Source organism: Anopheles coluzzii, chromosome 2 (genome assembly GCF_943734685.1).
Source record: "Anopheles coluzzii chromosome 2, AcolN3, whole genome shotgun sequence".
NCBI classification, from domain to species: Eukaryota; Metazoa; Arthropoda; class Insecta; order Diptera; family Culicidae; genus Anopheles; species Anopheles coluzzii.
Genome location: NC_064670.1, coordinates 96,957,087 through 96,983,722, shown reverse-complemented (window position 1 = coordinate 96,983,722; position 26,636 = coordinate 96,957,087). Strand labels below are relative to the sequence as shown.

Genomic DNA, 26,636 nt, shown 5'->3' with positions numbered 1-26,636 from the left:
TAGAACTAAAAAAATGTGTAGAATTTTGTCCGAAAGATGAATTTTGCTGTTTGTTGTTCGGCAATGTTTGAGAAGATAATGAAAGGAGCAAAGTGAAATCAACGGATTCGATACAAATAGTCTTTCAAATGACACCAAACAGCCAACAATAATTGTGAGTATTTCAACAAACCGTTCATCTTTACCATATAGTTTCGGATGAAAATAAGCAGCACTAAACTAAAAAAAAACAACCACTCTCATCACACCCATCCGATCGATTGATTATCAATAATGCAACTATATATTTCTTTTCTTGTAAAATTACACGTTCACCCTTTTTCTCTCTCAAAGTGTTCGAATTTGTTCAATAACTTATTTTCTTCTTTTCCCTTTTTCCTTTTTCTCTCTACTCATAACGGCTAAACAGATAGATAAATGACGACAAAAAAATAAACCAGAAAACAGAAACTTAAAACAACAAAACAGTCAACTAGTTGAAAGGAGAAGACGATACGAGAAAACGTTACTAACGTAAAAAAACATCAATAAATTCGTCGAAATTCGTTTGCTCTTTTCTCTATAATTTGCATTTAAGCTTTCGATCTCTCAAATCGCTAGAACAATGGATTTGATGGTTTCAAGAAGAACTTTCAAACATGTGTTCTTTTTTCGAAGTTAAACCCATTGAATGAACTGGATCTTCCATTGCAGTAGTACCTAAGCTATATGACTAGACACAAACTCTCGCCTGGTTCACCGAAACACAACGTTTGTTTTATGTGTTCGTTGAAACTGATGAAACTAAAACAACAGAAAAGATGAAAAGTTGGAGCAGAGAACATCAGAATGTTACCCCACCGAGACAAAATAGGGTGAGGAAGCAGTTCAAACGACTACCACTAGAGCGTTGAAATACAAGCAAACAAACGGTATATCGGAAAACAACAACTACTTCACCTACTTAGAATTTCGATACCACAAAAAAAGATTAAAATAATCGTACATGATGGCACGCAGTTTACGGCTTTCTGGCTGAATAGTTTTCGATCGTTCGAACGATACAGTAACACTGATGCACTACTCTAACTCCAAACTCTAAGTAAATGGTAAACTTCTAACAAAAGTGCATGCACGTGTGCACTATGAGAGGAGCTATTACTGCGTGTGCTTCAAATGTGCTTCAACTGTAACGGTATGGGTACGTGATTGTGTGTGTGTGTGTGTGTGTGTTCGTGCGTGTAAAAATGCAGCATTCTTGTAGTGAGTGCTTCTATGGTAACAAAAACCTAGTAGATACAGCGAGCGCCTAAAAGATATGCAACCCATCGAACACACCATGCCATGCGGATTGCATACTATATCAGGCTCGGCTTACTTGTGGACTACGTTAGGAGGGAGGGGGCTCGTTGTTGCGATGTGGGGAAAAGGAAAGAGATTTGTCGTTAAAATAAAACACAGGTTTATCGTCAAGAAACAAGCAGACAAAGGCTCAGCAACGCGCTCTACGCACTGCTACCGTGTCCGGGCGGGCTAAAGTAGTCCCAGTGGTGATGGTGGACCGCCTTCTCGCCGCTCATGCCGAGCGCCATCAGACCGGCCACGATCACGATCAGTATGATGATGGCAATGTGCAGGTCGCGCTTGTTCTCGTCCTTGCTGCTGGCGCGCAGCATTGCCATCAGGTCGTCACCGGTTTGGCGGATGGAGGAACCGCACGCCCGCACCAGCTGGCCGCCAAGCGTCGGGATGGAGGGTTCGGGCGAGCGGGTACCGTGTCGATGGCGGCGCTGCTCCCGCTGGAAGTCTTCCTCCGAGGTGGACTCACGCTTCGAGCGATGATGGCGGCGGCGGCGCTGCGGTGCCGACGGTGCCAGTCCGAGGTCCTCTTCCGAACCCGGAATGCCTCGCAGCAGGTAGGAGGCGGCAGCGGCCGACGCGGACAGATAGTCGGGATGGTACACGAATGGGGCTGCCATCGGGGGGAGTGGTGGTCTTATCGGAGCTTGCTCGGTGGGCAGGCTTGCAGAGGTTGGTAGAGCTGCTGCTGCGCCATCTACTACGTCCACGGAAGGAACCGCTGTTACTGGAACAGCGTTCGTTGGGTCTTCCAGCTTAACAGCACCATCCTGTTGTGGAGTCGCATCAGCAGCAGGACCGTTCGATGCCGTTTGTGCTGCCGCTACGGTCGCCTTTTGCTGCTGCAGCTCAATCTCCCGCTGGCGAGCCTGTTCCGCCTCGATCGCACGCTGAATCTCGAGCTCCCGCAGCCGCTGATGTTCCAGCTCGCGGGTCCTCTGCAGCTCCATCTCGCGTATCCTTTGCTGCTCGAGATCGCGCGCCCTCTGCTGCTCGATTTCGCGCGCACGCTGCAACTCCAGCTCCCGCGCTAGATGTAGCTCTCGCTCGCGCTCCCGAGCACGCTCCAGCTCCTGCTCACGCTCCTTCAACAGCTCGCGCTCTTTCTCCCGCTGCAGCTCGCGCTCCTTCTCCTGCTGCTCCATCAGCAGCTGCTGCTGTTGCTGGGCAACCAGTAGCTGCTGCTGCTGGTTCTGTTGCTGGGCGAGCAGCATCTTCTGGTGCTCCTGCTGCTGCTGAATCTGCTCCTTCAGCTGTTGCGTTTCGAGCAGCTGCTGGTTTTGCTGCTCGAGCAGCTGCCGTTGCTGCTCCTCCAACTTCTGCTCCTGCAGCCGCTTCTGCTCGTCGTGCTGGCGACGCAAATCCTCCAGCTGCTCCTGGTGCAGCTTATGCAGCTCATCGATATGCTGCTGTTCGGTCGTGCGCAAACGCTCCACTATCTCCTCGATTACGTTCGGTGCGATTTCTACGTTACGCAGCGGTTCGGGCGTGGTCGCTGACAGCCGTCCATCGACCGAAGTGCGCGACGAACGCATCGTTGGTGTACGCAGACTGTTGCCCGCCTCTACAGGACGGATCTCATCCTCGCGCGTCAAACTGTTGGTGCTCTTGCGGAACCGTCGCTCGAACGTGTCCGTCCGGCGCGGTTCCGGTTTGCGCTCGTCCGACACGTACTTCTTGACCAGCTCCGCGATGTACTGGTCGTCGTCAAACTCCTCGAGCGGTTGCACCGTCAGCGAGGCTTCCACGATCGATTCGTGGTTCAGCGAAGGAGTCGACACCTTGCGCTCGATCAGTATGGAGGCGGGCGTTTCCGGCCGGCTACCCGAGCGCGAAGACTTCGGCCGCTCGGACAGGGCCTTTGCGTTGCCCTCGCGGAAGCGGTTGAGTGCTCCCTCCAGCTGGTCGCCATCGTGGGCGCGGGCGGCACGCTCGGTTACGGCCGCTATTTCGGCGTCGAGGCCGAAGTCTTCCGAGACGGGGTCAGTTTGGGTGGCCGTTTCGACCTCGTCGATCGAGCTGTCGTTCGGCACTGTGAGCGGTATGATGCGTTCCGCTCCACCGTCCAGATCGTGATGGTCGCTACCGTCCGGGCGGCGTGGTTTGCGCGTGGGGCGCGGTGGTGGTGGTAGTGGGCGATCCTTCATCCGGTTCGCCACGTCACCCGAGTGTAGGGGAGGCTTCGGTCCCAGCGGTGGTGCCGGTGCGATCACGTCCTCGTACTGCGCCACGTCGTCCTTGCTAAGACTGGACGATTTCCTGAGCAAAAAAAAAAATGAGATAATAAAGAGTTAAGGGATTTTATAGTTTTCTGTGGATTATTGGGACTATTTTGATAAAAAAAAACTTGATTTTTGAGAAAAAAGAGATGCTATTTTTAGTACCAATTCAATATCGAAAAGACTGGCATGAGTGTAGAACCGATTCCAGTACCGTTATGGGGTTTGGATCAGTTTCAGGATCTAAGTGTCTCAAAATTAGTTCCAACACCTCTATGGGGTTGCGATTAGTTCCAAAAATGGTATGGGTTCAGGATTGGTTCCAAGAGAGATACCATATCAAGATCAAGAGAGCACTATGATCATACCGACGTATTGAAATCTGTTTGAAAACTGATATAAGTTCAGAATCATTTTCATATAGGCTCATGATCAGGTTCAGTATTAGTTACTAGTATAGGTTTTAGATCAGTTCTGCAAGGATCGTGAACATATCCAAAACCGGAATCAGTTGAGGATCAGTTCCAAGATCTCAGGGTTCAGGATCCAAAGTTAGGATCTTATCCAGGACTAGCATGGATACAAAGACCAATTCCAGAATTGTTTTAAATGTGAGATCAGTTCCACGACCGATATACGTACAACAAACGTAACGTAAGACTAACTTAAAGATCGGTATAGAATTAAGAGTAGTTCCAAAAATGGGTATGGGATAAGGATCTGTTTCAGCACCGATATGAGCTTAAGATCAGTTCCTGCACCGATATGGTTTCAGGACCAGTTCTAGAGCCAGCATAAGTTTAGGATCAGTTTATAGGCTAGAATGAGTTAGAGATCTGATTGCTCCACCTCAATTAGAAAGTTATGTCGGTCAGGGATATGTTTCACGATCGACATAAGTTTAATATTAGTCAAGGAAACGGTATGGGTTGGAGATCAGTAAAGCACTCCCGAAATTATTTTGCGTAGCCCTGAATCTGGCCTAAATGAACTAATGTGTATAAAACAGACAAAATATCAAGTCCTCCGTATGTCGACTATGTCGACTTTGGGCAATACTTACAGTTGCTGCTCACCGGTCAAGCTGGTGACGGACTTCCTGCGTGGTGGACGGTTCGGGTTAATCGTGCTGTAGTTGCGCTGCGGCCGGACGGGCGACACCGAGTGATTGTAGTTCGGCAGCGTGTTGAACTGGCGCGGTGGTGGCGCGTCGAGCGAGCGGGTCGACTTTCGGCGCCGTATAGGTGCCGGTGGACGCGGTGGTGCTTCCTTCCGTACAGTGGCGTAGCTGGAAGAGACACTCAGCATTCAGTATCACAGCAGAACCCAACGCCATCAAAGAAACCTACCCATTCGATTCGGAAATTTCATAAGAATAGCCTTCCCTGCCCGGAATCGGTGGGCGATCGATGATGCCACCAATCAGTGATTCCGCCCCGCGGGAAACACGATCATCGTCGTCGAGAGCTTTGGAGATCTGCGAACGAGACCGGGAACGGCGCGGCGTCGGTGCTGGCAGCGTGCCGAAGCTTTCCTCGCGCGCTAGCGGCACCTCGGCCCGGTAAGTCATCGTCGTCTGCGGAGAAAGTGTGGAAGCAAAAGGAAGCAAAACCCCCAAAACCAGACAAATACACAAACACAGGCGCATGCAGTAGTATGATCGAGCAGCATGGACCGGCCCGAGGGTGAATGGTGGGGTAAATTGATGGGGAAGAAGAAAAGAAAATGGGGAGTTTGATTAGTACACAGGGTGGCTGCATTAATGGGCCCTGCCCCGTGTCCCGCCCGCTAGCCAAAGGGCCCACCCTGGGCAGGACCTTGGCTTGGGACTGATGGGGGGCAAAACCCGGTGCGCATTGGTTACCGTGGGAGGTGGTGGTCCGGAGATGAAGTTATTGGAGATGGACTTCGCGGAAAATCCGCCGTTCGTGAATGAGGATGGTGGTTCTACGTCCGAGGGCGTCACATCACGGAAGCGCTTCTTGCGATGGCGGGTTGGCGGTGTCGGCGGAACGACCGTACCGGCTAGCATGGCCTGCCGTGGCAGTGAACCACCCAGCAGGGAGTCGTCCTCCTCGTCCATGTAGCGGGCGGCGGCTGATTGAAGAAGCTGTGGCTGCTCACTACCGTACTTGGTGCGCTGGCGATCGTAGAACGAAAGATCTTCCTCCTCCAGCTCCTCATCCTCCAGCCCGTAATCTTGGTCGTCCGCGTGCGGTACGGATTGGTCGGACTGCTTCTTGGATTTGCGAGTGGGACGATCTGGCGGGAAGGTGCGATAGTAATCGGCCTGCTGGTTGGAGACGTCGTCCGATTCGAAGCTCTGCTGATAGTACCGGCGCATACCCTGGTCATCCTCCTCGTCGTAGTAATCGTACCGGTCCATGTCGGCCAGTGCGTTCTTCGGGTGGCTCAGGCCCTCCTTGATCGCGGAGCTGATGTACTCGCCCATCTGGATGTTATCCTTGGAGATGCCCTTCTGGCGCAGGAAGAACTCATCGTCATCGATCTCCTCGAGTACGCCCTTGCGGCGGCGTACACTCGAGCTGCCCGATGACTGACACTCCTGGTTGGTGTACGGTGTGGAGGAGCGACGTTCCAACTCCTTCTCCGTACGCTGCTTGCTCAACTCCAGCAGGAAGCGGGCCTGTTCGCGCGCCTCCTGATCGATCGCAGCGTCCTCTTTGGCGACCAGCAGCCGTTCCTCCTCGTCCAGGAAGTCCAGATCGTTGCTGTTCATGTCGATGTTCTGGCGAATCTTCTGTCCCAGCGAGCTGGCCCAGAACTGTTTCTCCTCTTCGGAGGCTAGATCCGACTCCTGGCGCTCCATCGGCGGTTTGCGCTTCAGGAACTCGTCGTGCCGAGCGGCTGATAGGAGATGAATTTCACGGTTCTCCTTATCGTACTCCTCTAGCTGCTTCTGCTCCTCCGTTACGGCCAGCTCGGGGCCCTCAAACTCCGCCCGCTCGAGCTCCTGGCGCATTCGGCGCTCCACAGACGTTTCACGCTCGTCCAGCTCACTGCCCGTGTACTGCAGGAACCGGTTGCTTTCAGTATCTTCCGACTTTTCGGACGTCCAGCGCGATACCAACGACGCACCCTTCGGTGCCGACTTGGTAAACTCGAGCGGTGGTGGTGTGCCCGCACGAACTCCAGCCGCCTGTCCACCCGTCGCTGCGGGGCCGGCCGACTTTTGGCGCTTAAACTTGTCGAAAATGCGCGGGTACGTGCTGAAATCGGTGTAGTTTACCTTCGTGGTCGGTGCATCGCCCATCATCGAAGCATCCGACGGCGAGGCGGCACTGGTCGCACCGGAGGGGGTCGCTTCCTTCATGGATTTACTGCGCGCCAGCTTTATCTTGGCAAAGTCCGACTTCATCTTGCTAAAGTCCGGCTTCTCGGTAAGGAACTTGGGCATCTCGGGGCGCTTGAACTTGGACATATCGGGTGCCTTCAGCTTCGGCATCTTCTTGGTAAACTCGGGCCGCTTAAAGTCAGGCTTCTGCAGCTTGGGCATGTGCATGTTCTTCAGCTTGCCAAGTTTGCTGCCCGGCTTTGTTGGGCCTGTTTCGTCCTCTGCGGCTTCTTCCGCAGCAGCAGTTGTCTCCTCCTCAGCCTGCGGCTCGTGGGTAGGTTGCTGTGGCACTTCTTCGTCTTTCGGGACGGCTAGGGTAAAGTCCAGCTTTTCCAGCTCGGGTGTCGTTACAACCTCAGGGCTTGCGAGTGGTGCCGCCCCATCCTTATCCTTCTTCAACTTAATATTGGACATCTTCGTCTTGAAGCGATCGGTCTGCTGCTGGAACTTCTTCTGCAGCGTTTTACCACCTTCCTGGGCGCGAGCCATCGCCTGTTTGCCGCTTTCCTGTGCCTTTGCCATCGCCTGCTTGCCGCTGTTCTGGGCCTTGGTCATGGCTGCCTTAACCTTGCTCGTCTTCTCACCCTGAGGTTCAGAAGCGACCGAAGCGGCCGCAGTCATTGCGTCGCCACCGTCCTGAGCAGTAGCGGCATCGGTTGGAAGGTTGAAGTAACGATCTTCGATCGATTTCTGCAGTTCCTCCATGCTGATCGTGTCGCCCTCGTCGTTGCCCGGTACGCGCAGGAACGAAGCGTTGGACTGCTTACGCTCCTGGCCGTCGGGCTGGCCGGATACGGCCAGCAGGCCATCCTTGGTCGTGGACGGTTTGGAGGTATCGACTGGTTCACCAATAGGCTCATACTCGTGATCACTACAAGTAGATATTAAGAAGATAGTGTTAAGATCATTAGTAAGGTTTGGAAGAAACTGTCAAAAATCCCAACAAATGCGAAGCAAACAGCAAGCACTTAGAACTATTACCAAATCGATTCCTAATTTAAACCAAGTTAGCTAGAAAATGACTGTGTACGATATGATCATTCAATTTCTCTCCAATGTCTTCCCCAAATTGCCATCGTGAAGTGAGTTGAGTTAGTGCAACAACCCTTCCTCCACAACAAGTCTCCCGCGTGTTCTCTTACCGATGGTCGTATTGATCGTATCCCGCTGGTCTCGCCGTATCACCCTTCGCCTTGTAGCGCTGCAAGAGCGTCGAGCTCTCGAGACGGCCACCGGCCTCCAAGCTACGCTGACTGATCGACCGTGGCTGCCCGGCAGCTCCCGCCGCAGCTCCCGGTGCAGTCGATGCACTTAACGGACGCGGCGTGTACTTGTCGAGCAGCGAGGGACGCATCGCTTTGCGATAGTCCAAGCTGCCCTGACTTCGGTGCAGATCACGCACGGGTTCGGACGTTCCGCTGCTGATAACCTCCTGCGATCCAGCCTTCGGGCCGTACCGCTGCTGCAGCAGCTTGGACTGACGCGGCACAGACGAGGTGGAACCGTTGCGATCTAAGCTCTGGTGACTGTTGGATAGACCACGAGCTGCTGAATATCCGAGCGCTCCCTGGCTACCGTACGGTGTACCACCGGAACGTGGACGACCGAGCGAAAGGCTACGCTGTGCCTGTTGCGTCTGCTTCGATGCAGCGACACTGTAGTGATCGAGATGGCTTGCCAGATCGATCATCTCCTCCTCGGGTGCCTTCGACTCTTCCGCTACCATTCCGGCAGCACCTGCACCCTTACCAGAAGCGGCCATTTTCTTCTTTTCGTCTTTAAGTCGCTTCTTTTCCTCCTTTTCCTTTCGTTTTTCCTCCTCCAAGCGGCGCTTTTCGTCGTCCCGGGCACGCTTCTCTTCCTCGCGGTGCTTGCGCTCCTCCTCCTTCCGGCGACGCTCTTCCTCTTCGCGCTGATGACGCTCCTCCTCTCGGAGGTGTTTCTCTTCCTCCTTGTGGCGTCGATCTAGCTCCTTCCGTTGCCGCTCACCTTCCTCTCTGAGATGTTTTTCCTCCTCCTTGCGGCGCTTTTCCGCCTCGTCGTGTGCGCGCTTTTCCGCTTCCTTGCGCCGCTTGTCTTCCTCCTTCTGCCGGCGCTCCTCGTCCCGTTTGCGCTTCTCTTCGGCCGCTTTGAGACGCTTCTCTTCCGCCTCTTGCTGTTTCGACTTGCTGCCCACGCTGCTGGTGCTGCGCCGGGAGTCCACCGAAGGGATTGAAAGGTTCGTACCCTCCTGGTGGTTCTCCTGCTTCTGCTTGCGCACAAACGAAGGATGGTACGTAAAGTCCCGCTTCTTGAGCTTCCGATCGGGCGGGATCGCTTCAATGCGCTCCTCCTCGTCCAGCTCGGCGTCCGTTTTCATTGCCTGCGGAATCGTCAAGGCGGCCAACTGCTCAAACGCACTCGCCAGCGTATGCTTCACCGGGTGATGGTGATGCTGGGCGGCCAGCTGCCTCATCTCGGCCCGATCGGTAAACTCCGACACGTCCGACAGCTCGTACGACAGGTTGCCGGTCGAGCCGCGGCCACCGAGCTGCTGCAGGTCGGTCATGCTGCGCCGGCTGCTCATGTCGCTGAGCGGCAGCTGCAGCGTCATCGTGCCCTTCGGCGACTGCGTCCACGTGCTGGTCCGTCTCGTCGGCGTCGGCGATGGTCGGGGATGGGGTTCGTGTGATGGGTCGGGATTGGAAGCGCTTCCGTAATGATCCATGCGATCGCGGGTGCTGAACAATGGCGGTGAGGGTTCTTTCGATGATGTGACGGATTGCTTGACGGATGGTGCGGCGAGTGTCTTCGTGATGGTGGGAATGGCTATACTCACGATGGTTGCCGGTGGCAGGACGGCCGCCGCCGCAGCCATCGGGTGCAGATCTTTGCGCACCGGCTTGACGGGCGGTATCGGACCGGGCTGTGCGGTGGCCACCGGAGCCGGCTGCTGCAGCTGTTCCGGTTTCGGTGGACCCAAGCTTTGTTGCTGTTGCGCAAAGCTCGTTTGCTTACCAACGTCCAGCGGTGCAGGAGTCGGTGGAATCACGCCCAACATCGGCAGTGGTAGAGCGGATGCAATATTGCCCGGCACTGGTTCAGCTACTGCCGCCACCACTGGCAGCGTTTCGGGCGTGATCGGATCCGGTTCCGATTCAGTCGACAGCATCCGCTGCGAACCACGCTGCAGCCCTCCACGGCGAGAACCGCCGCGCGAAACGCTCGACGATCGGCTGCGAATGTTCGTGTACTGGTCGAAATGGTCCGTCCCGTAGTCGGCGAACTCGCTCTGCGAACTGGCCAAACTCTGGGACATCGAACTCGGCGCCATTGGTGGACCGGACGGACTGCGCAGGTTCTGCTGGCTACTGTACCCAGCATGCCCGCGACCCGCTTCCAGCGTTTCCCGACGATCCAGTGACTTGCCGAACCGGGGCGTATACTTCGAAAGCAGTGAGGATCGTTGCACTCGCTCCGGTTCAAGACTGCCGCCACGGGCAAACTTCGCCACCGGAGTGCTCTCCCGTCCCGAGAGCCCAGTAAACTCCTGCGAGTTGTTCATCGGGTTGTACCGCTGTAAGAGCTTCGAGTTCTCCAGGCTCTTCTGGCTGCTGTACCGCTGGGCGTCACTGTGGTTCTGTGGCATCTCGCTTCCCTTCTGTGATGAAGTTTCGTAGTCGTGTTGCTGCTGCTGCTGATCGTCCAGCGAATTCGGCTGATGGTAGTACCGGCGCAGCAGCTTCGACTGATCGAGACTACGCTGGCTGGTGGACTTTTTCGGCGGTTCGGCAAAGCTGCCCGACTCCGGTCTTACTGATCCGCTCGCTCCGTGGCTACCGAGAGGTCTCGGTTGGTAGCGCTGCAGCAGTGACGAGCTCTGGAGGCTTCGCTGGCTCGTTGACTTCACGATGTTGGGCGGAGTGTCCATGGCGGGGCTAGTCAACGGGTCCTGCGAGCCACCCTTCGGTTGGTACCGCTGTAACAGAGATGAGCGCCGCTGTGGCCCACCACCGTTCAGTGCCTGCATGGACATGGTGTGCGGGTGCTGGTGACACTGGTTCTTAACACTTTCACACTGCTATTGGTTTCTATACACTCAGAGGCAGAGAGTTGGAACAGTTCGTTTGCTAAAAAAAAATGTGAAGATTCGTGGACAACCCCCATTGAATACATTATTTAGCTAAAAGGAATATTTTCTAAAGCAAAAGTGATCGCTAAGTTGAAGATCATCGAAAAGGTACTCCTTTATCTCAACCGCCGAGTTACATCAACATTGTAGATTTCCCACAAAAGAGTGTGAAAACACACACTCACACACACCGACATGGCCACCAACATCTCTCAAGGATGTGTTTCGTAGAGCCGTTTCTCAACGATCCCTTCCATTAATTCATCTACACACAGTGTGAGGTGCAGTGCACCTCCGCACAGGGTTTTCGCGGGACACACACGATTGTCCGCTATTTTCGTGCCCAGCTTGAAAATCTCTCTTCCACTCCTCCCCTTTGCCTTCCTCCCTGCCCTCCTCAAACCGAACAACTTGTCAACCGGACAGGGTTTGTCGGGGACTTATTTTTGGATCGTTGCGGGCAGCTCTACGGGCCAAGCGATCTACACACGCAAAACCACAACTACACACGGGCGCTAGAGAGCCCGTCGTCACTCTTTGTGTCACTTGTAACGTTGTCCCCGCACACGTTGACGGCCCCAGAGGGCACTTTGCTTTCTCTCCGTGTAATTTCCGTTTCACCTCTTTGTGCTTATATTGCTCAAAGTCCTTTCATTTGGCACAAACGATCGTTTGAAATTGGAAATTCATTCGACACACGCACACACTCAAACACACTGTAGATTTGGGCACTTCAGCAAACCTGAAACGGGCTATATGTCTAAGGACACTAGCGAAGGTATTTGGCCCCTGTCTTGTTCACACAAAAAAAAAAAAACAGGTCACGACACTTCATTGCAACTGCAATGCACTGTTTCACACGATCACTTTGAATCCTTCGAGATTGATCTATCTAAGCTGAAGAACATTACCACTGGTCACTACTGGCACACAAGTTGAACGACACAGCACAGAAACGCAGACTCAGGTGAACTACCTTTTGCTCTTATGACACTTGCTCTCTTTCCTTTTGGAAACGTTACGCAGCAGCAGCCGCAGTACAATTCCAACAGAATGAATCTGATCGAATGTAACTTAAAAACCCGGAACTAAAGCAACAGCAAACAATTATCAAAAAAAAACGCACAACACGATACGAAAATAATAACGTTAAACCAGCGACAGCTCGCGGTGAGCAGTGATCGAATTTCGTTTGCAGGCAAAAGGGGAAAAAATAAAACTAAGATGTTCGGCTCAGTAGCAGCACAGTAGCGGCCCCGTCGTTGTTGTGAACGCCAACATTTTCCGTTCGACACTGGCGCAGGACACTGTCGGTTGACGTAGTGCGAAAAATCTTTGAGCTGCCCGAAAACCGGCCATTCGTCCACCACCACCCCGTGCGGAGAGTCACAAAAACATAACCCGAACGGCAGCAAAAAAAAAAGATCACCATCTCTTGGTTACTTTACCACTATACACCCCCAAGCTGCCGCGGGTCGTCGGGCCGGTTGTTTGCGGATCGTGTGTTGATCGAACGTGCACAGAGTGCGCCCGCGCGCTATATTTAAGATGTGTCGTGCCAAAACCGAAAGTGCCTAGAGCACTCCCTTACGCTCTCTCACTTGTTTCTCTCACTCACTCTCTCTTTCTTTCTCTTTCTCTTTCTCTCTTTCTCTCTCCTGTGTTGCTCGTCGGGGCGGCATCGTTTGTTTGAAAAGTTGTAAATGTGTGCCGCACGCATTTGTTGTGAGTGATCGTGAAGGCGACTATGGAAGCGAATGTTGGAGAGCATTTGTTATGAAAATGATGTTTTCTTTTTTACAATAAATTGGATTCAAACGAAGGAAGTGGTCGTTTATCATGAAAATCGTTTACCAAACAGAGCCAACACTGTCCCTATTTATCTTTCGTAAAACATTGGACGGTTGTTTGATATAGGATAGAGAATGGCTTGTGAGTGGTGCCGAATACTGTTGATGTTTACACACATGCGAGAATTTCGGGTCTAGATGGGATACGAATCATGACCTGTTTTGTGTATGATCAAACGCTTAGCGTGACACCAAGTAGCAGCTTCTAGAAATGTATTGCTGCATGGCGTATACATTCTACGCATCCAACAGAACGAAGACAGCAAACGGCTTGCGATGTATAAAATTCAATATACAGGATTTATTAAAAAAAAAAAACAAAAGAAACAGCAAACAAATTTCTGACAGGTGTACAGGCAACAAATGTCAATAAATAAAGAGACGTACATACATTATTTGCGGAAACCCCTCATGGACCTTGGATCGGTTATTCTACCTTCAGGACGTTCAACAACCCCTTTATTACCGTTATAAAGCAAACAACAAGCTAGAAAAAGACCATTATGTTCATCACACTCCTCTGTAGCTTGTACAGTCCCCCGTCCAAACACACATCCAAAGTCCATTTAATAGTGATCTGATGTACACGTTCCTGCCACTATTGCACTTGCCATCAATCTTTTACCGTCTCGTGTCACAGTCTCACCCATTCCCAGTACGTCGCAAACCTTCTTCCACTGCATTGCACTTTGCACACATCCAAAAGGGATCGTAGTAGATGTTAGTGTTGGCACCTTGTCAAAACTTTACGGTTGACTCATCCGTTTTGCATCCTACCTGTGTCCCAACCGGTGAACTCATTCCTCAACGGTAAAGTGTCAACGATCCGTCAAACGTTGAGTTCCGTGCCGTTGTGTCTCATTCATAATTGCAAACACGAGAACCGTTGTGAAAGGCGCACCCACAGACCTATCCTGATGCGAGTACTTCAAACACTCGAGTTACTCAGGTGAATAAAATGAAAAAACGAAAAGCGGGGTGTACAACATGCTTCCGCGCCCCGAGTGTCAATAGCGGCTTTGCAACAGTTCGCTCAACCACGAAAATAGCACATCAAGTTTCGGCTTTGGCTGCAGAGCACTCTTAGCCTATTATTAGCAAAGGATGGATGGCGTACTGTTTCGTTCCTTTCTTTTATCGTAACACGGTCCCGTCCTGGTCTGTGCACTAGACGGTGGGGAGGCTTTGGGTGATGTGTTGACGCAATCATGGTTTTGTTGCAATTTTTTTAGAATTTCCCTTTTTCCGATTAGGGTCATTTAGTAAGGTACTGTCGCGATACACAAGATATAGCCTATACTTGACACAGTTACTAATCAGACGATAACAAATCTGCACCGATCTACTACTTGATCTTGAACACTTACACACTAATACGCTACACAAAGATCATCCCTTCCTTCTACAGCACCCCGATCGCAAGCAAAAGCGCAAACGAAAGCATCTCTTTACGTACCTCATTTTTGACCAACGAGTGTCAACCTTTGGCTGGTCCGTTTCCACCACCGGTACTGCGGCCGATTCCTGTTCCGCTACCGGTTCCACTGCTGGAGCTGCCGGACTTTCGGCCTGCTTCGGTGACTCGCTCTCCTGCGCTGCCTTTTCCGCCTCCATCAGCAGATGTTCCTCGGCGGGCGTCAGCTCCAGCTCCTTGCTGCACTCTTCCACCGGGGGCAGCTCCGAGTCCTTGAGCGAGTCTTGCTTTTTGCAGGGTGAGGCGCCACCATCGATGCTGCCCGTATCGCTTTCCTCGGCTAGCGTGCTGAGATGGGTACGACGTGCCTCCTCATCGGATGACGTCGAATCAATGGACGATATCGGTGCCAACAGCCCTTTGCTCGCCAGCTTGATCGGTTCCTTCCCTTCATCCTCGGACGATTGCTGCAATATCTCGTCCAGATGCTTGCGCCGACCGAACGTCAGCATGTCGTCGGCGAACTTCTCGTCCTGGAGCTGGAGCGATATCTTGATCTTGTCGTTACCCAACATTTCTCCCAGGATCGGGTCCAACCCTTCCTTAATGTGCTCCTGACGTTTCAGCTTAGGATCTGTGACCGGTTCCGGAGAGGCAGCTTCCGCCGCCGGTTCCTTCTTTGGCTGTGGCTCAAAGTCGTCTATATCTTCGTAGTGATGGTCCTTCTTCTTGCGAGGTGCTTTCAGCGGTGGTTTAGCTTTCACCGGCACTATCGGTGACTCGGGAACCTCAACCGGCGCTGGCAGCACACTAGCGATTGTTTCCGTTTTTGGTGGCTCAATAATTTCGTACCGATCATCCTCGACTGCGGCAGTGTCATCTACCGGCGGTGCCGACACTTCCACCTCCATTACGGTCTCTTCCACCTGCTGCGGCCTTAGTTCCTCGTCCTTCGGCAGCTCAATGATCTCATCCGGTACGACTACCGTACTCTTGGACGCTTCCGTTTCTACCGTAACCTTCACGATCGTCTCTTCATCCACCACCGCCGCTGCCGCTATCGCTTCGTCGCTCGGCTGGCGGACAACGTACGCTGGAATTTCTCGATTGTTCAGCCGGGGCGATTCGCGCAGATTCAAGATCTTCTGGTCGGGCATGCCGCGCGGTTCCGATGCTGCCTTCTTGCGGCGCAGCGTGTTCATCTGCACCCGGGCCCGATCCAGCCCCCGGTCGGCCATCGATTTTGCCCGCTCGAGCGACCGGCTGACGAAGGTGCGCGTCTTCTTGCCCTGTCGGGTGAGGCTGTTGCTGAAGCTGCGTATCGCCGGATGCTCATCCAGGAAGTGTTTGATCTCCTGCTTTACCGAGTGGCGACCGCTCGGGGATTCCGGTTCGTGGGATGCCGCCCGCTTTCTGCTGCGCCGCGGTGACTGTGGCTTTGGTTCACTGGAGCTAGTGGCCGCTTCCGACATCTCAGGTTCTTCACAGTGTCCATTCGAGGTGGTCGCCACTTCGATGTCCATGGAGCGTTCCCCATTCTGGACCTTAACCTTCTTTTCTGCGAGTATTTCTTCCTCGTCTACCTCTGTTTCACCATCAACCTTTCGTCGACGGTTCGATGCGGGTGATTCGGTTGGTGGTTGCTGTGCTTCCGCACCCTCCACCGGTTCGCCTTTGTACAGGTGTGTCCATGGATAGCCTCCCTGTTGGGTTGCAGGAGTCAAATAAGATGTTTAACGCAAAAAAAAAAACAACAAAGAATTAGTATTTAATCAATATTGGAAGCAACGCAGCGCACATTGACAAAAGCATCTCTGGTCGAAAATTGTATGCCGGGTTAGTGTAAGCGAGGGCGCATGAGTAACATTAACGTCCAATTAATCTCCCCTTTTTATGGTTCAAGCACTACTACACTACAACGAATAAGGAAGCCGATTGAGTATTTTTTTGTTTCGATGATCTGCCCAAAACACTAAAGCACAGACACACAAAATTGGCCGATACCTTACATCGCTTACCTGTTCCTTGGACTTCTTAATCTCCTCCCAAAGGTACGTCTGCGGTGGCACCATCGGCTTATCGCCATGCTCCTTCAACTCCCCTTCAGAATCCTTCTCACCGGGTGACGTCACGCTCGCAGGCGACGCTTCAGCGGAAGGTTCCTTCGCTGGCTCTGGTACTTCTGCGATAAGCTCTTCCTGCTTGTTCTCCGCTTTCTGTTCAGATTCTTCTGCGTTAAGCTCTTTCTTCTGATCCTCCTCTTTGGGTTCTGATTTTACCGCTTTCTCAGTGGGCGAGTTACTAACGATCGTTTCAACCGCGTGGACACTCTTTGTCTCTTCTTCTGGAAGGCTTGGCTCAGTAGATTCTTTAACATCCAACTTCTCTGCTGGCGTCGGTGATGGAACTGTTTTCGTCTTTTCTGCCGCCGATTTTTCTTCTTCCTCCTCTTCTTCCTCTTCTTCTTCTTCAACCTCCTCTTCAACTTCTTCCTCTACTTCTTCCTCCTCCTCCTCTTCCTCTTCGTCCTGCGAGAGCTTCTTCTGCACCGGGATGTTCTTTTCCTTCAGCGCGCCCTCCAAATTGCCGGCGAACGAGTTGCGATCGCTCGTCGACTTGTCGGACGCGGCCGCAGCAACGGCCACCGATACGGCGGTCAGCTCGGCTACGATCCCCGTCCGCTGCTCCTCCAGTACGGTCGATTCCGGCTCGCCAGGGCTGCGCAGAGACACTGTTTGGAGGGCGGTAAAAAAGGGTAAACAAAAGTAGAATAGCATCATTAGTATTCGCTCGGGTACGCTAATTGATTGCGAGATGAGAAGAGGTGTCGAAACGTGGTTAACACTTTTATTCTCAATGCTGTCGAATTTAATGCACGGTATGTGTGGTGTGATGCAAATGAGTGTTAGTGGGTGCAATTGCACACTGCAAGTAGCGCGAAAATGGATTGGGTGTCGAAAGTGAAACTAGCTTTGAGTAATAATTCAATCTTTTGACGAGCTGTTGCTATATTGCAACGAGAAGATGTTGCCATTTTACGTTCGTTTACACGGTACTCTGGTAGCCAAAAACCCCCCAATCGTAAGCATCCCGTTTTAACTGCCCCGCATTGCACTCTCACGACCCAGTAAGTGCTAATTCCATTAACATTGAGCACTGGTGTGATGGGTTGTTTGAGCGCGCAATAAACGTGCACAAACTGCTCGCAGAGCCGGCGATGATGGATGGATGGATGGGAGGTGGGTGAAAATGTAGCACCGCACAGGGCGCACATACAAAAAACGGAATCATTTCTTCAATCCCTCACATTAGGCTGCACAGCTCGAACACCCTGCCAACTCTGCAGTTAACAACACATATTTGACACACATTTGCACAACACCGGCACTGCCATTTTTATGTACATTTTCTAAACGCATGGAATATCCGTAGCTTTATCGTGTTTGGACTCATTGGCGATGCCTATGGGAAAGGAAAATTGCACAGCAAAAGGACGTGTCTAGCGTCTGATGCAGCTCTCTGACCAACTGGCAGAGAGCCGTGTGTCTGAAACTCCATCGCAAAACTCTATCCACGTCCGTGTGGGAGCATCGTCTCGTCAACGTAAACAGAGCAAATGTCTCTCCAAGGCAAAACTGCAACCAGACCGCGCGATTGTGCATCCTGTTCAGGCACGGTTGTGTGTTATTGTGAGGCCCAGTGAGGCGCTGTGCGCATGATCGTCGAATGCATTACCGTAGTTTGCCATTACGCCGAAGAACAGAACGATCATTTCATCTCCGATTTGGTACCCGAACGGGTACCGTTCTTGAAAGACGGGACAATCAAGAGAGACACGTGCGTATTTCCTTAACGAACATGTAAACTTTCTCACTCAGTGCACGTGCGATGCAGGGGTACTCTGCCACTTTCACAATCTCCTGTACACAATCCCGTATTTGTTGCACTAGAAGCTTCTCTAAACAACGATAGCAGCATCAACAAATGCTTCACTATTTAACGATTATATCACTCTCGCAATGCTCCTCGTTCAGCGTTACCATTCACCACTGAGCAGCAGCACTAAGCGTTCAGGCGTGTGGCGTGTTTGCCGTAATGCGGGGCGGCTCAATATTTACATAATGATAAATTCTGCCGGCACGGGAGAGTGAGATTCGCGCTGTAATTGTGGGTGTTTCACGTGAGAGCTAACAAATACACGCACACACACACACATTAGACACTAAACGGTTGATATTTTTGGACAGATTGGTGGGTCTGTTCGAAGATGCTTGGCTAGTGTGTAGCAAGCGTTTAACAATCCCTCCGTTTGGCGCTTCCACGCAACATCATTGCCTACGGGCAGCGAGGTGAAGCTGTGTCAGAAAGGAAGGTGGTGGTTGGAAAATGTTCGGTTCTGTTAATTGCACATCCTGTCCGTAAACGGGGTGACGCACACCGTTCCCGATGGCGTTCGGATTGTGTTGGAAAGCATCGCGGTTATGTTTCGGTGCCTCCCAAGCAAATGGCGTCAAATGGTTTGAATTTTCGCAAAATACGCAAAACACACTGCACTCGGCTACGTTGCCGATGGAACGGCACTTGCCGATCGACTGATCGGGCGGTTAAAAATCGGCTCGTTTGCCAGAAACGTCTCCGGCTTCCGGGAAAACGTGCAATGGGGGGGTGCAATCGGAAACGAGACAAGAGGTGTGTGACGTCGGGCGGGGATGTGCGTTACGTAACGCGCTCTGCTTCAAAGGAACGGCGCCACGCAGGCGGAAGGTCATGGACAGTCGTAGGGTTAGGGCGACGAATCGCACTAAACAGCCACCGCTTCCGCGTGATCGATCGCGGTTGGTTGTCCTTGGCGCGCATCCCAGTGCAGGAGCGGTTGGAAAACGCGGCCTGCTGAGACAATCAACGGCCCAACGAACACGAACACTGAGTAACACGCAAGTGAGTTTGGTTATTTTTAACACGCGGACAATGAGACAGATTTTACAATTCTATACCTACTTTCGTTCGCATTTCGAGTAGTGACTGGCACTGAACTAAAGACTGGTCGTTATTTTACGACGGTAATGGATCGTAATGATTGTAATTATAACTGTACGCATTTTCACCAAGCTTTTCTTCGGGATGTTAGGCTGTTTTCTACTGAACTTCTGGGCGAAAGTACGCACATGTACTGAAGAGTTTGCGCTGCACGAGCAAGTACACCGTGGAGGATCTGCTGTTTCTGCTTTTTCATGCAGAACAACTTCCGATTGTAGCGAACCGATCGACTGTGACGCCCGTTCTATCATAGGAAAACGATAATCTTGCATCAATCTTGAAGGGTTTGGCACATGATGGTTGGGTTGGAATGGTTTTGCGATGCCTGTTTGAACGGATCTTCCCTTCCCCTTTATGGATTGTTTATAGAACGCGTCGATCGTTTATAAGTCTGTCGATGCTGTCAACCGGCAATAACCGATTCGTTCATTATGAAATATCGGATGTTGATACGGGCTTGGCACGTTTTTGCTGTTTGTTTATGGGTTTGGATCTGGTGCAGATGTTTTCTTCTTTTTCAATGGATCAGAGTTTGAGATGTTGCAATTTATCTCATCAATTGTGAGACGATTTGAGATAATTTAGTGTAAATTATTATTAATGGTACGGATTTGTAAGTGCCCTGCTGTCACTAGTGAGTAATTGCAGTTTTACATAAATGCAACAAACATTTAAAAAAACTAATGTTGAAAGAATAGCTCACATGTATGCTTCAAAGTATTAAAATATATAACAGGTACATGGACGAAGCAAAGAATTAATACCTTTTAAGTCGAAGCAAGTGACAAAGTTGTCTATGAAAGTTAAACGTTAAATTTTGAAACAAACAAATTATGAGGAATCAACCAAAAAAGTCTTAAAGATTAAGAGGTTTATGCGAAAACCACTCCCATACCACTTACAAAAAATCTCTAACAATTACAAAACAAACTACAACACAAGTAAAAACGCGCTATGGGACAGCACGGGCAACATATCAACATGGAATCAATGACAGCCAAAAACGACAAATTTCTTCTGTTTATAACTGTTGAAGTTTGCGCTTTTCTTTTGAGTCATAAAAGCTTATAAGTAGTAGTAAGTAGTAGTAGCAACTTATTAGTAGGTTTTATTTGTTACAAACATCGTCCAGAATATCAACCACCTTTAAGCCTAGCCTTAAAACGGTGATGCTATTAGATAGAATCACGTTCTGAACATTGATTATTTTTTTTTTAACTGTAAAAAGTATCTTACAGAAATAGTCAAAGAGTGTCGTATTTTGGCAAAAAAAAACTCTATGATTCGAAAATCGATCGAGCTGTGTCTTCCCTTATTGCTTCGAGTTACGGACTTCTTCTTATATTTAACATTACACGTCCTAGGCGAACATGCCGGCTTATACAGGCTTTCTAGACTTAATTCATTACCACGCAGCCGGATAGTCAATCCTTACTACGGCGACACGGTCCATTCTAGGCTTGAACCCATGACGGGCATGTTATTGAGTCGTACGAGTAGTCGACTGTTCTATGGGACCACCCCGAGTTACGGAAACTTAACGCATTTCTGGCATTTCATATTTTCTTACTAGATCAATTTAATCGGTGTAACCTCTGTTTAACTCGCTTTACTAGAGCAATCCTTCTACAAAAGAGAATTGAGAAAAAATAAAATTGCAACGATATTTTGATCCATATTCCTGGTCGTTTCGAGCTATTGTTTCAAATTAGGGATGTTATGATTCGAATTCCGGACAGCATCAAAATTTTATCTATAATGTTCAAATTCACACTCACACTACATCTTTTTAGTTTATAACTTATTTTAAGTTCCAAAACTCAATTTTGAGTGAAGGAGTTCTTTAAGCCCGATAGAACAAAGGTCTTGAAAAGACAGGGTTTGATTGCTGTTTTTCGCTTATACTAGTAGATGCATAGAACCGAAGAACTGCTACGCGAATTGACGGTCTTTCCCGTACGGCCATCAATGCATACGTCACATACATCTTGAAATATCTTTATTATTATGAATGTCTAATAAAACCAGACATATTTTTTATTGTTCCTAGTACATCATGGCAATCATGTAAAATTATAAAGCGGTTTAGCCAGGGACTAGATATTTAATTTAAAAAAAAATAATAAAAACACGACGAATGTCCAGAATTTGACGCTGTCCGTAATTTGGATCATAACGGTACCTTTGTCATATGCTGGACAACTCATGCAGTATTTGTTGGCTGTCCACAAGTAAAGAGAGGATGTAGTAGGTCTATGTTGAGGTGAGCAGGCGTTCACCATTGAGGCCAGGATAACGGATTTGTAGAGGAAGGCGCGAGACTGTGAGCAGTATCGGGCACTCCTACAGCAAAGCTGCAAAGCGTTTGCAGCGTGGGGTAAGTGAGTAAGTAAATAAGTAAGTATAGCTTTGCTTTAACCATTTAGAATTGATAGAAATCACTACACAAGAAATCTTGTTTTGCGCATATAGTAAGATAAATATTTCCATCTGATTAGACACAAAAAAACTAATAAACCATGAAAAATGAACATGAAGAACAACAAGCGTTGTTGCTACTTTGATAACTACGTTGTACTCAGTTTGTCAACTTATATTACTACTTCTGCAAAACTTTTTTACATATTTGGCTTTTGTTTGATTCTTGCATACGATGCTGCTTTGCAACAGACATACAAATCCATGCGTCTTTCCCCATATGCCAGCGCAATCTCACAATGGGAATCTCCCAATAATATATAGACCCATATCAAAATACGCATTCCCGACCTGCCGAGGTCAAGGTCAATGCAAGTGTGCAACCCATCCAGACAGACGGTAGTAGCGCATTTTATGTGCAGATGCTCCGGGTCACCCCTAAACCTTACGCGAGCTGCACGATAAATCAGTCCACCGAAACACGTACTGACGCATCTCGGTCACCGGGCGAATCCCGAGTTCCCTTCATTCATACCACCGATGCCACCGATGAAGATGACACCGATGCTGCTGTCCCTGCCTATGCATTAGCGTCTGCTTGAAGATGGATGGTACACTTTTCATGGCCCTTCCGAGCGGATCGATTCGACCAGATGTTGATGTTTCGGGGAGTTTATTTTGATGAGCTTTAGTGCGACCTCGTAAAAAAAGATGTTTTTTTCTTTCTCGCTCGTTTCTTAACAGCCCGTGTGTATGATGGCCTGTAACGGACGTCAGAAGATGCACAGCCATTATTTATTGACAGTGAGCACAACGTTCTGGTGTGCGAGTGTATGGGGCAGAGAATGTTTAAGACCGATTTCTGTGCCCGTTTTCCCGCATTTAGCTGTAGCGCTGCGGTTGGATATTTTAAACAAACTATTTAAATGTAAAATGCGTGATGTACGGGAAAAAAACGAGGTCAATGAGTTGATTCGAATTAAAAGATTCGAAACTATTTGCTCGCAACGATCCCGTTTCCTGTGCGCAATGTTCTAAACTATGAGGTTCGAAAGTCGATAAATTCCTACTTTGCCTAGTTGTAGTGTACAGGCTACAGTAAATTCTGCCAGTGGCAGTTTCCAAATTTTTAATTGTCGCTACCCGGTCTACGGGCGGGTACGGTTCGACTGTAAAGGAAAGCTATATTTAGAAGGAATGTCCCTGATCACCGTGTCGGTTCTGGTTGGGACTCGAGGCCAACACGTTAGATCTGATTGCCTCGTGTTATTCTTTTATCGTTGTTGCTGCTGCTGCCATGGCTGCTTTTCTTCGCTTCATTCGCCGCAACTCAACTGCAGTGATTTGTGTACCACACGCACCAGCAAATCTTGATCGCCCCAAGCGACACATAAACCCTCAACGCGGTTGCACTTTTTCGACTGGATTGCATTCCACCGCCTGTAGGTGGTAAGGGACAGCCAAATTTAAAAACTCTTTGGAATCGGTCAACTTAGTACGGAGATCCCCACAGTGAGTGTCGTTTCATGGCCTCGACTTCACTCGATCTTACTCGATCATCCGCTCGGAGGTTCGGGGCAGCTTTGAGGTTCAACCGGTTTGGCTGGTGCCGCCAGCTAACCTCACTTCACGATGAGATCGCCCACCGGGTTAGGCCGGGATAAATATAGCCTACGGTCGGTTGTGTAATGGCCGCAAGGATGACATCGGTTTGTGTGAGTGGACTAAAGCAAGAAGAAATGCACGAAACCTAGACAGTGCCCTGAGTGCCCCACAGGGTGCTCGTGATGAGTATGCTTGTGTGTGTGTGTCTGATCGGGGGAGTACTTCTTTAGTTGCACCTACACACAGAGAGACCTCCGTGCTTAGTAGTCGTCCGCAGATGGGACAGTGGTCGATCGTATTTAATAATGCACGTTGGTCGGAGATGCCAAATGCTCGATGGAAGATCGGCAGGGTCGATTCCATATTTACCCACCGACAACAGGTGCGACATACAGCAGTAACTGGGCCAAGGAACGCGATGGAGCCATATCCAAGAGTGGTTGTGCGAGTGTGGTGATCACGCTTTGGGAAGGTTGGGGATCAGTGGGAGCTGTTGGAGGTACTATTTAAGGTCACTAGGACATGCGGGACAAGCTTGAAGAGGAGTCCTCTTGTAGAGGAGGATCGCGGGATAGAAAAGCAGGAATATTAATGGGTCGACTTGTAAAAGCAGAAACGTTGAGAATTGGAAATTCGTCCATCCCTTGTCAGTATCTTACCTCCTGCGGAGTCCGGTACCGTTTTGCTGTCGCTCTCCATGTTTATTTACTATTCATAAATTTCGCACTACAAATACACATATACACTCACAGTCACAGTCCCATCGGTGCACGATTCTGGTTATTCCTAAATTAACTTCACTTTCTTGGTTTGTTGCTGTTGCTGCTGCTGCTGCCTCACATTGATGTCACTGCAATTTACAGCTTCACGCGCGTTACACGTTCGAAAGTGTGTCGTCAGTGTGGGTTTGTTGGATTGGGAGGATTTTGCCGTGCTGTCGCTGAACTTCCGATTTTCTTGCTCTATTTAATAAATAGGTATAAAAATGTATTTTTCTTTCACGCCCAACATTCGCGCCAGCAAGCTACAGAGAGATACAGGGGGTTTTCTGCTTTTTGCAGCACTGTCGTATCGGTGTACTTATTTATAGCGTAAACTCACTAGCTGACGCATCGGCTCAGCGGTTCCTTTTTTTCGAGTTTGTTTTCCCTCGAGTTTCAATTTGAAGGAGCTTAGGGGACGGAAAAAATCGGTAACCCAGTGCGAGCTCTGTTGCGTGGTTGCAGGATTCTCTGCTGTGTTGCAGAAAGCGTCACTACGAAGTCAGCAATTCTTGTCGATGAAGAATTCCCTCGTGAACACCGTTCGATTGATACCAGACATACACAAGCACACGCACACATACACAGAAGATCCTGGTGGGTGATCTGGGGCGAGGAAGTATTCTATAGGATCACCAGTCCCATACCTCGAGCTGTTGACCGTCGCGATCTAACAACGGACTGGCAAACTGTTGGTTGCACCAACTGCTCTTGCTCTCACGCTCTGTATCGCGTCTTCGTGCGTACCGTGCGTGAGCACCTGCTACAACCCACACGATCGACACGAGGTAAAAGTACACTAAGAACCTCACTACAGCACCACCGGACACCAGCGATGAAATTGGGGAAAAAATAGTCAATGATACGATCCTCGCTTCAATACCTTTAGATAGATGAAGCTAGAAACTCACAAAACAAAACACACACAAAACGATGACACTAAAATGAAAACAGAGATACCCAACGGTGAGGAAAACAAAATAGGGGAAAACAACTGAAAAGCGCGATCGCGAACCGCCCGACCGGATGAGAGATGTAAATCTTTACGCCAGAAGAAACGGAGTGCAGATCTCGTTAGATCATCGCGTAACCGACACCGGAGGAGAATGGGTTTTTCTTCTAGCGCTGGGTTGAGCGAGGGTGCAATACAGTACCAGGGTGTATGTTTTCTCATTTCGGAGCACCGTTCGCCAGCGATCGATATCACGAACGCGAATTCTTCCCCATTTTCTCTCGCTCTCTCACTCTCTATGTTATTTAGGAAAGCTCTCACGATCGTTACTTTCTCTTAATGATCGAGACGTGTGATTGAGAAAATTCATGGGCGCGGAATACATTTGAAATATAATTCGTAAATAAATAGTAATTGGAAAAATAATGTTACTTGCAGGATAGTATACGGATACTGAAAACTATTGAATATATGATGTGGCATTTTTTTTTAAATATCATTAAGACTAAGCTCATCCACATGCATCAATAATGTCAGATATTGTATAACAAATTAGATGCTGCAAATTCAGAATCCATTATTCGACACAAATAAAAACCGGTGGACACTATTTTTTTCAAGTGCTCTTTACACTACTTACTAGGAGAAAATGTCAAATCGTAAATATGATATGTATTGTTTATAATATCTTGAAACATATCGTCGTTAGTCGTTAAATGGTTGTCCAGGCGCTTCAAATCCCTTTAATGACTCTTAAGAGGGTTCTAAACGACTCCAGCTCTCGGTTTAAAAGGAACCATTTATGCAAACGGTAAACGACTGTAGCATTTTAAAAACAGAACAAATAAGCTAGTAGCGTTATCTATTGGTGGATAGCAAAAGTGGTGCATTCATTACTTTCAAAGCTGTCAACTTATCTCTTTATTGTTGTATGGTCTTTATTGTAGTATTGCAATAACTAAAACAACGATGCGATGTCCTAGTTATACCGATGTATTACAGTGGATCGCCGGTAATTCGGGGTTACAGTCTGTTCCCGAGTTACACGGTTCTCGACTTACGCGGATTCGGAGAGACGCGGTTTTTTATGTTTGACAGATGTAATCAAATCAGTACAATTTGCTTCAGGTTTGCTAACAAATTGAAACTGCTTTTAAGCCTGAAATATTAGAATTTTCTGTACGAATCATATCAAATAAATGATGAAGTGTATAAAAGTACTAAATTAAATAAAAAAAACTCCGAGCAATCAATAGTATTTTAGTCAAAAAAAGGGAAATTCGACTTACGCGGATATTCGAGTTACGCGGATTCGTCGGGAACGCATAAACCGCGTAACTCAGGATCAGACTGTATTGGGACTCGACGCTCAGATAACATGGCTGAACTTCATGTTTGTTCAAGGAAAATATTTGAAATTTGCCATGAATTTTATATATGGATATACGGACAACCAGATTAAAGGTACCCGTTTAAACGACGTCCCAGTGTACTTAAATACCAAATTGTACAACAGTAAAGAGTTTAAATACTAGACTCTAATCTATGACACACAGTACAGAAACATGCGAGAAAT

At 49.3% G+C, this 26,636-nt stretch overlaps 1 protein-coding gene across 9 annotated transcripts; it reads right to left on the bottom strand.

The window, feature by feature from the left end:
* Nucleotides 1-256: 256 nt before the first annotated feature.
* On the bottom strand, nt 257-25,226 carry LOC120947384 (uncharacterized). 9 transcript variants are annotated; one of them, XM_040362665.2, is made up of 8 exons: nt 24,992-25,226; nt 24,007-24,309; nt 16,297-17,018; nt 14,330-15,990; nt 5,422-7,783; nt 4,907-5,133; nt 4,621-4,845; nt 257-3,597 (listed from the first exon to the last, which is right to left on the bottom strand). In XM_040362665.2, exons 2-8 carry the CDS (start codon nt 24,044-24,046, stop codon nt 1,485-1,487), a joined length of 7,350 nt encoding a protein of 2,449 aa, XP_040218599.2. In that variant the 5' UTR covers nt 24,047-24,309; nt 24,992-25,226; the 3' UTR covers nt 257-1,484. The 9 variants fall into 9 exon arrangements, with proteins under 9 accessions (XP_040218599.2, XP_049463685.1, XP_040218603.2 ...); XM_049607728.1 differs by lacking the exons at nt 24,007-24,309; nt 24,992-25,226 and adding an exon at nt 19,286-19,302; XM_040362669.2 differs by lacking the exons at nt 24,007-24,309; nt 24,992-25,226 and adding an exon at nt 18,023-18,696.
* Between the last annotated feature and the right edge of the window lie 1,410 nt (nt 25,227-26,636).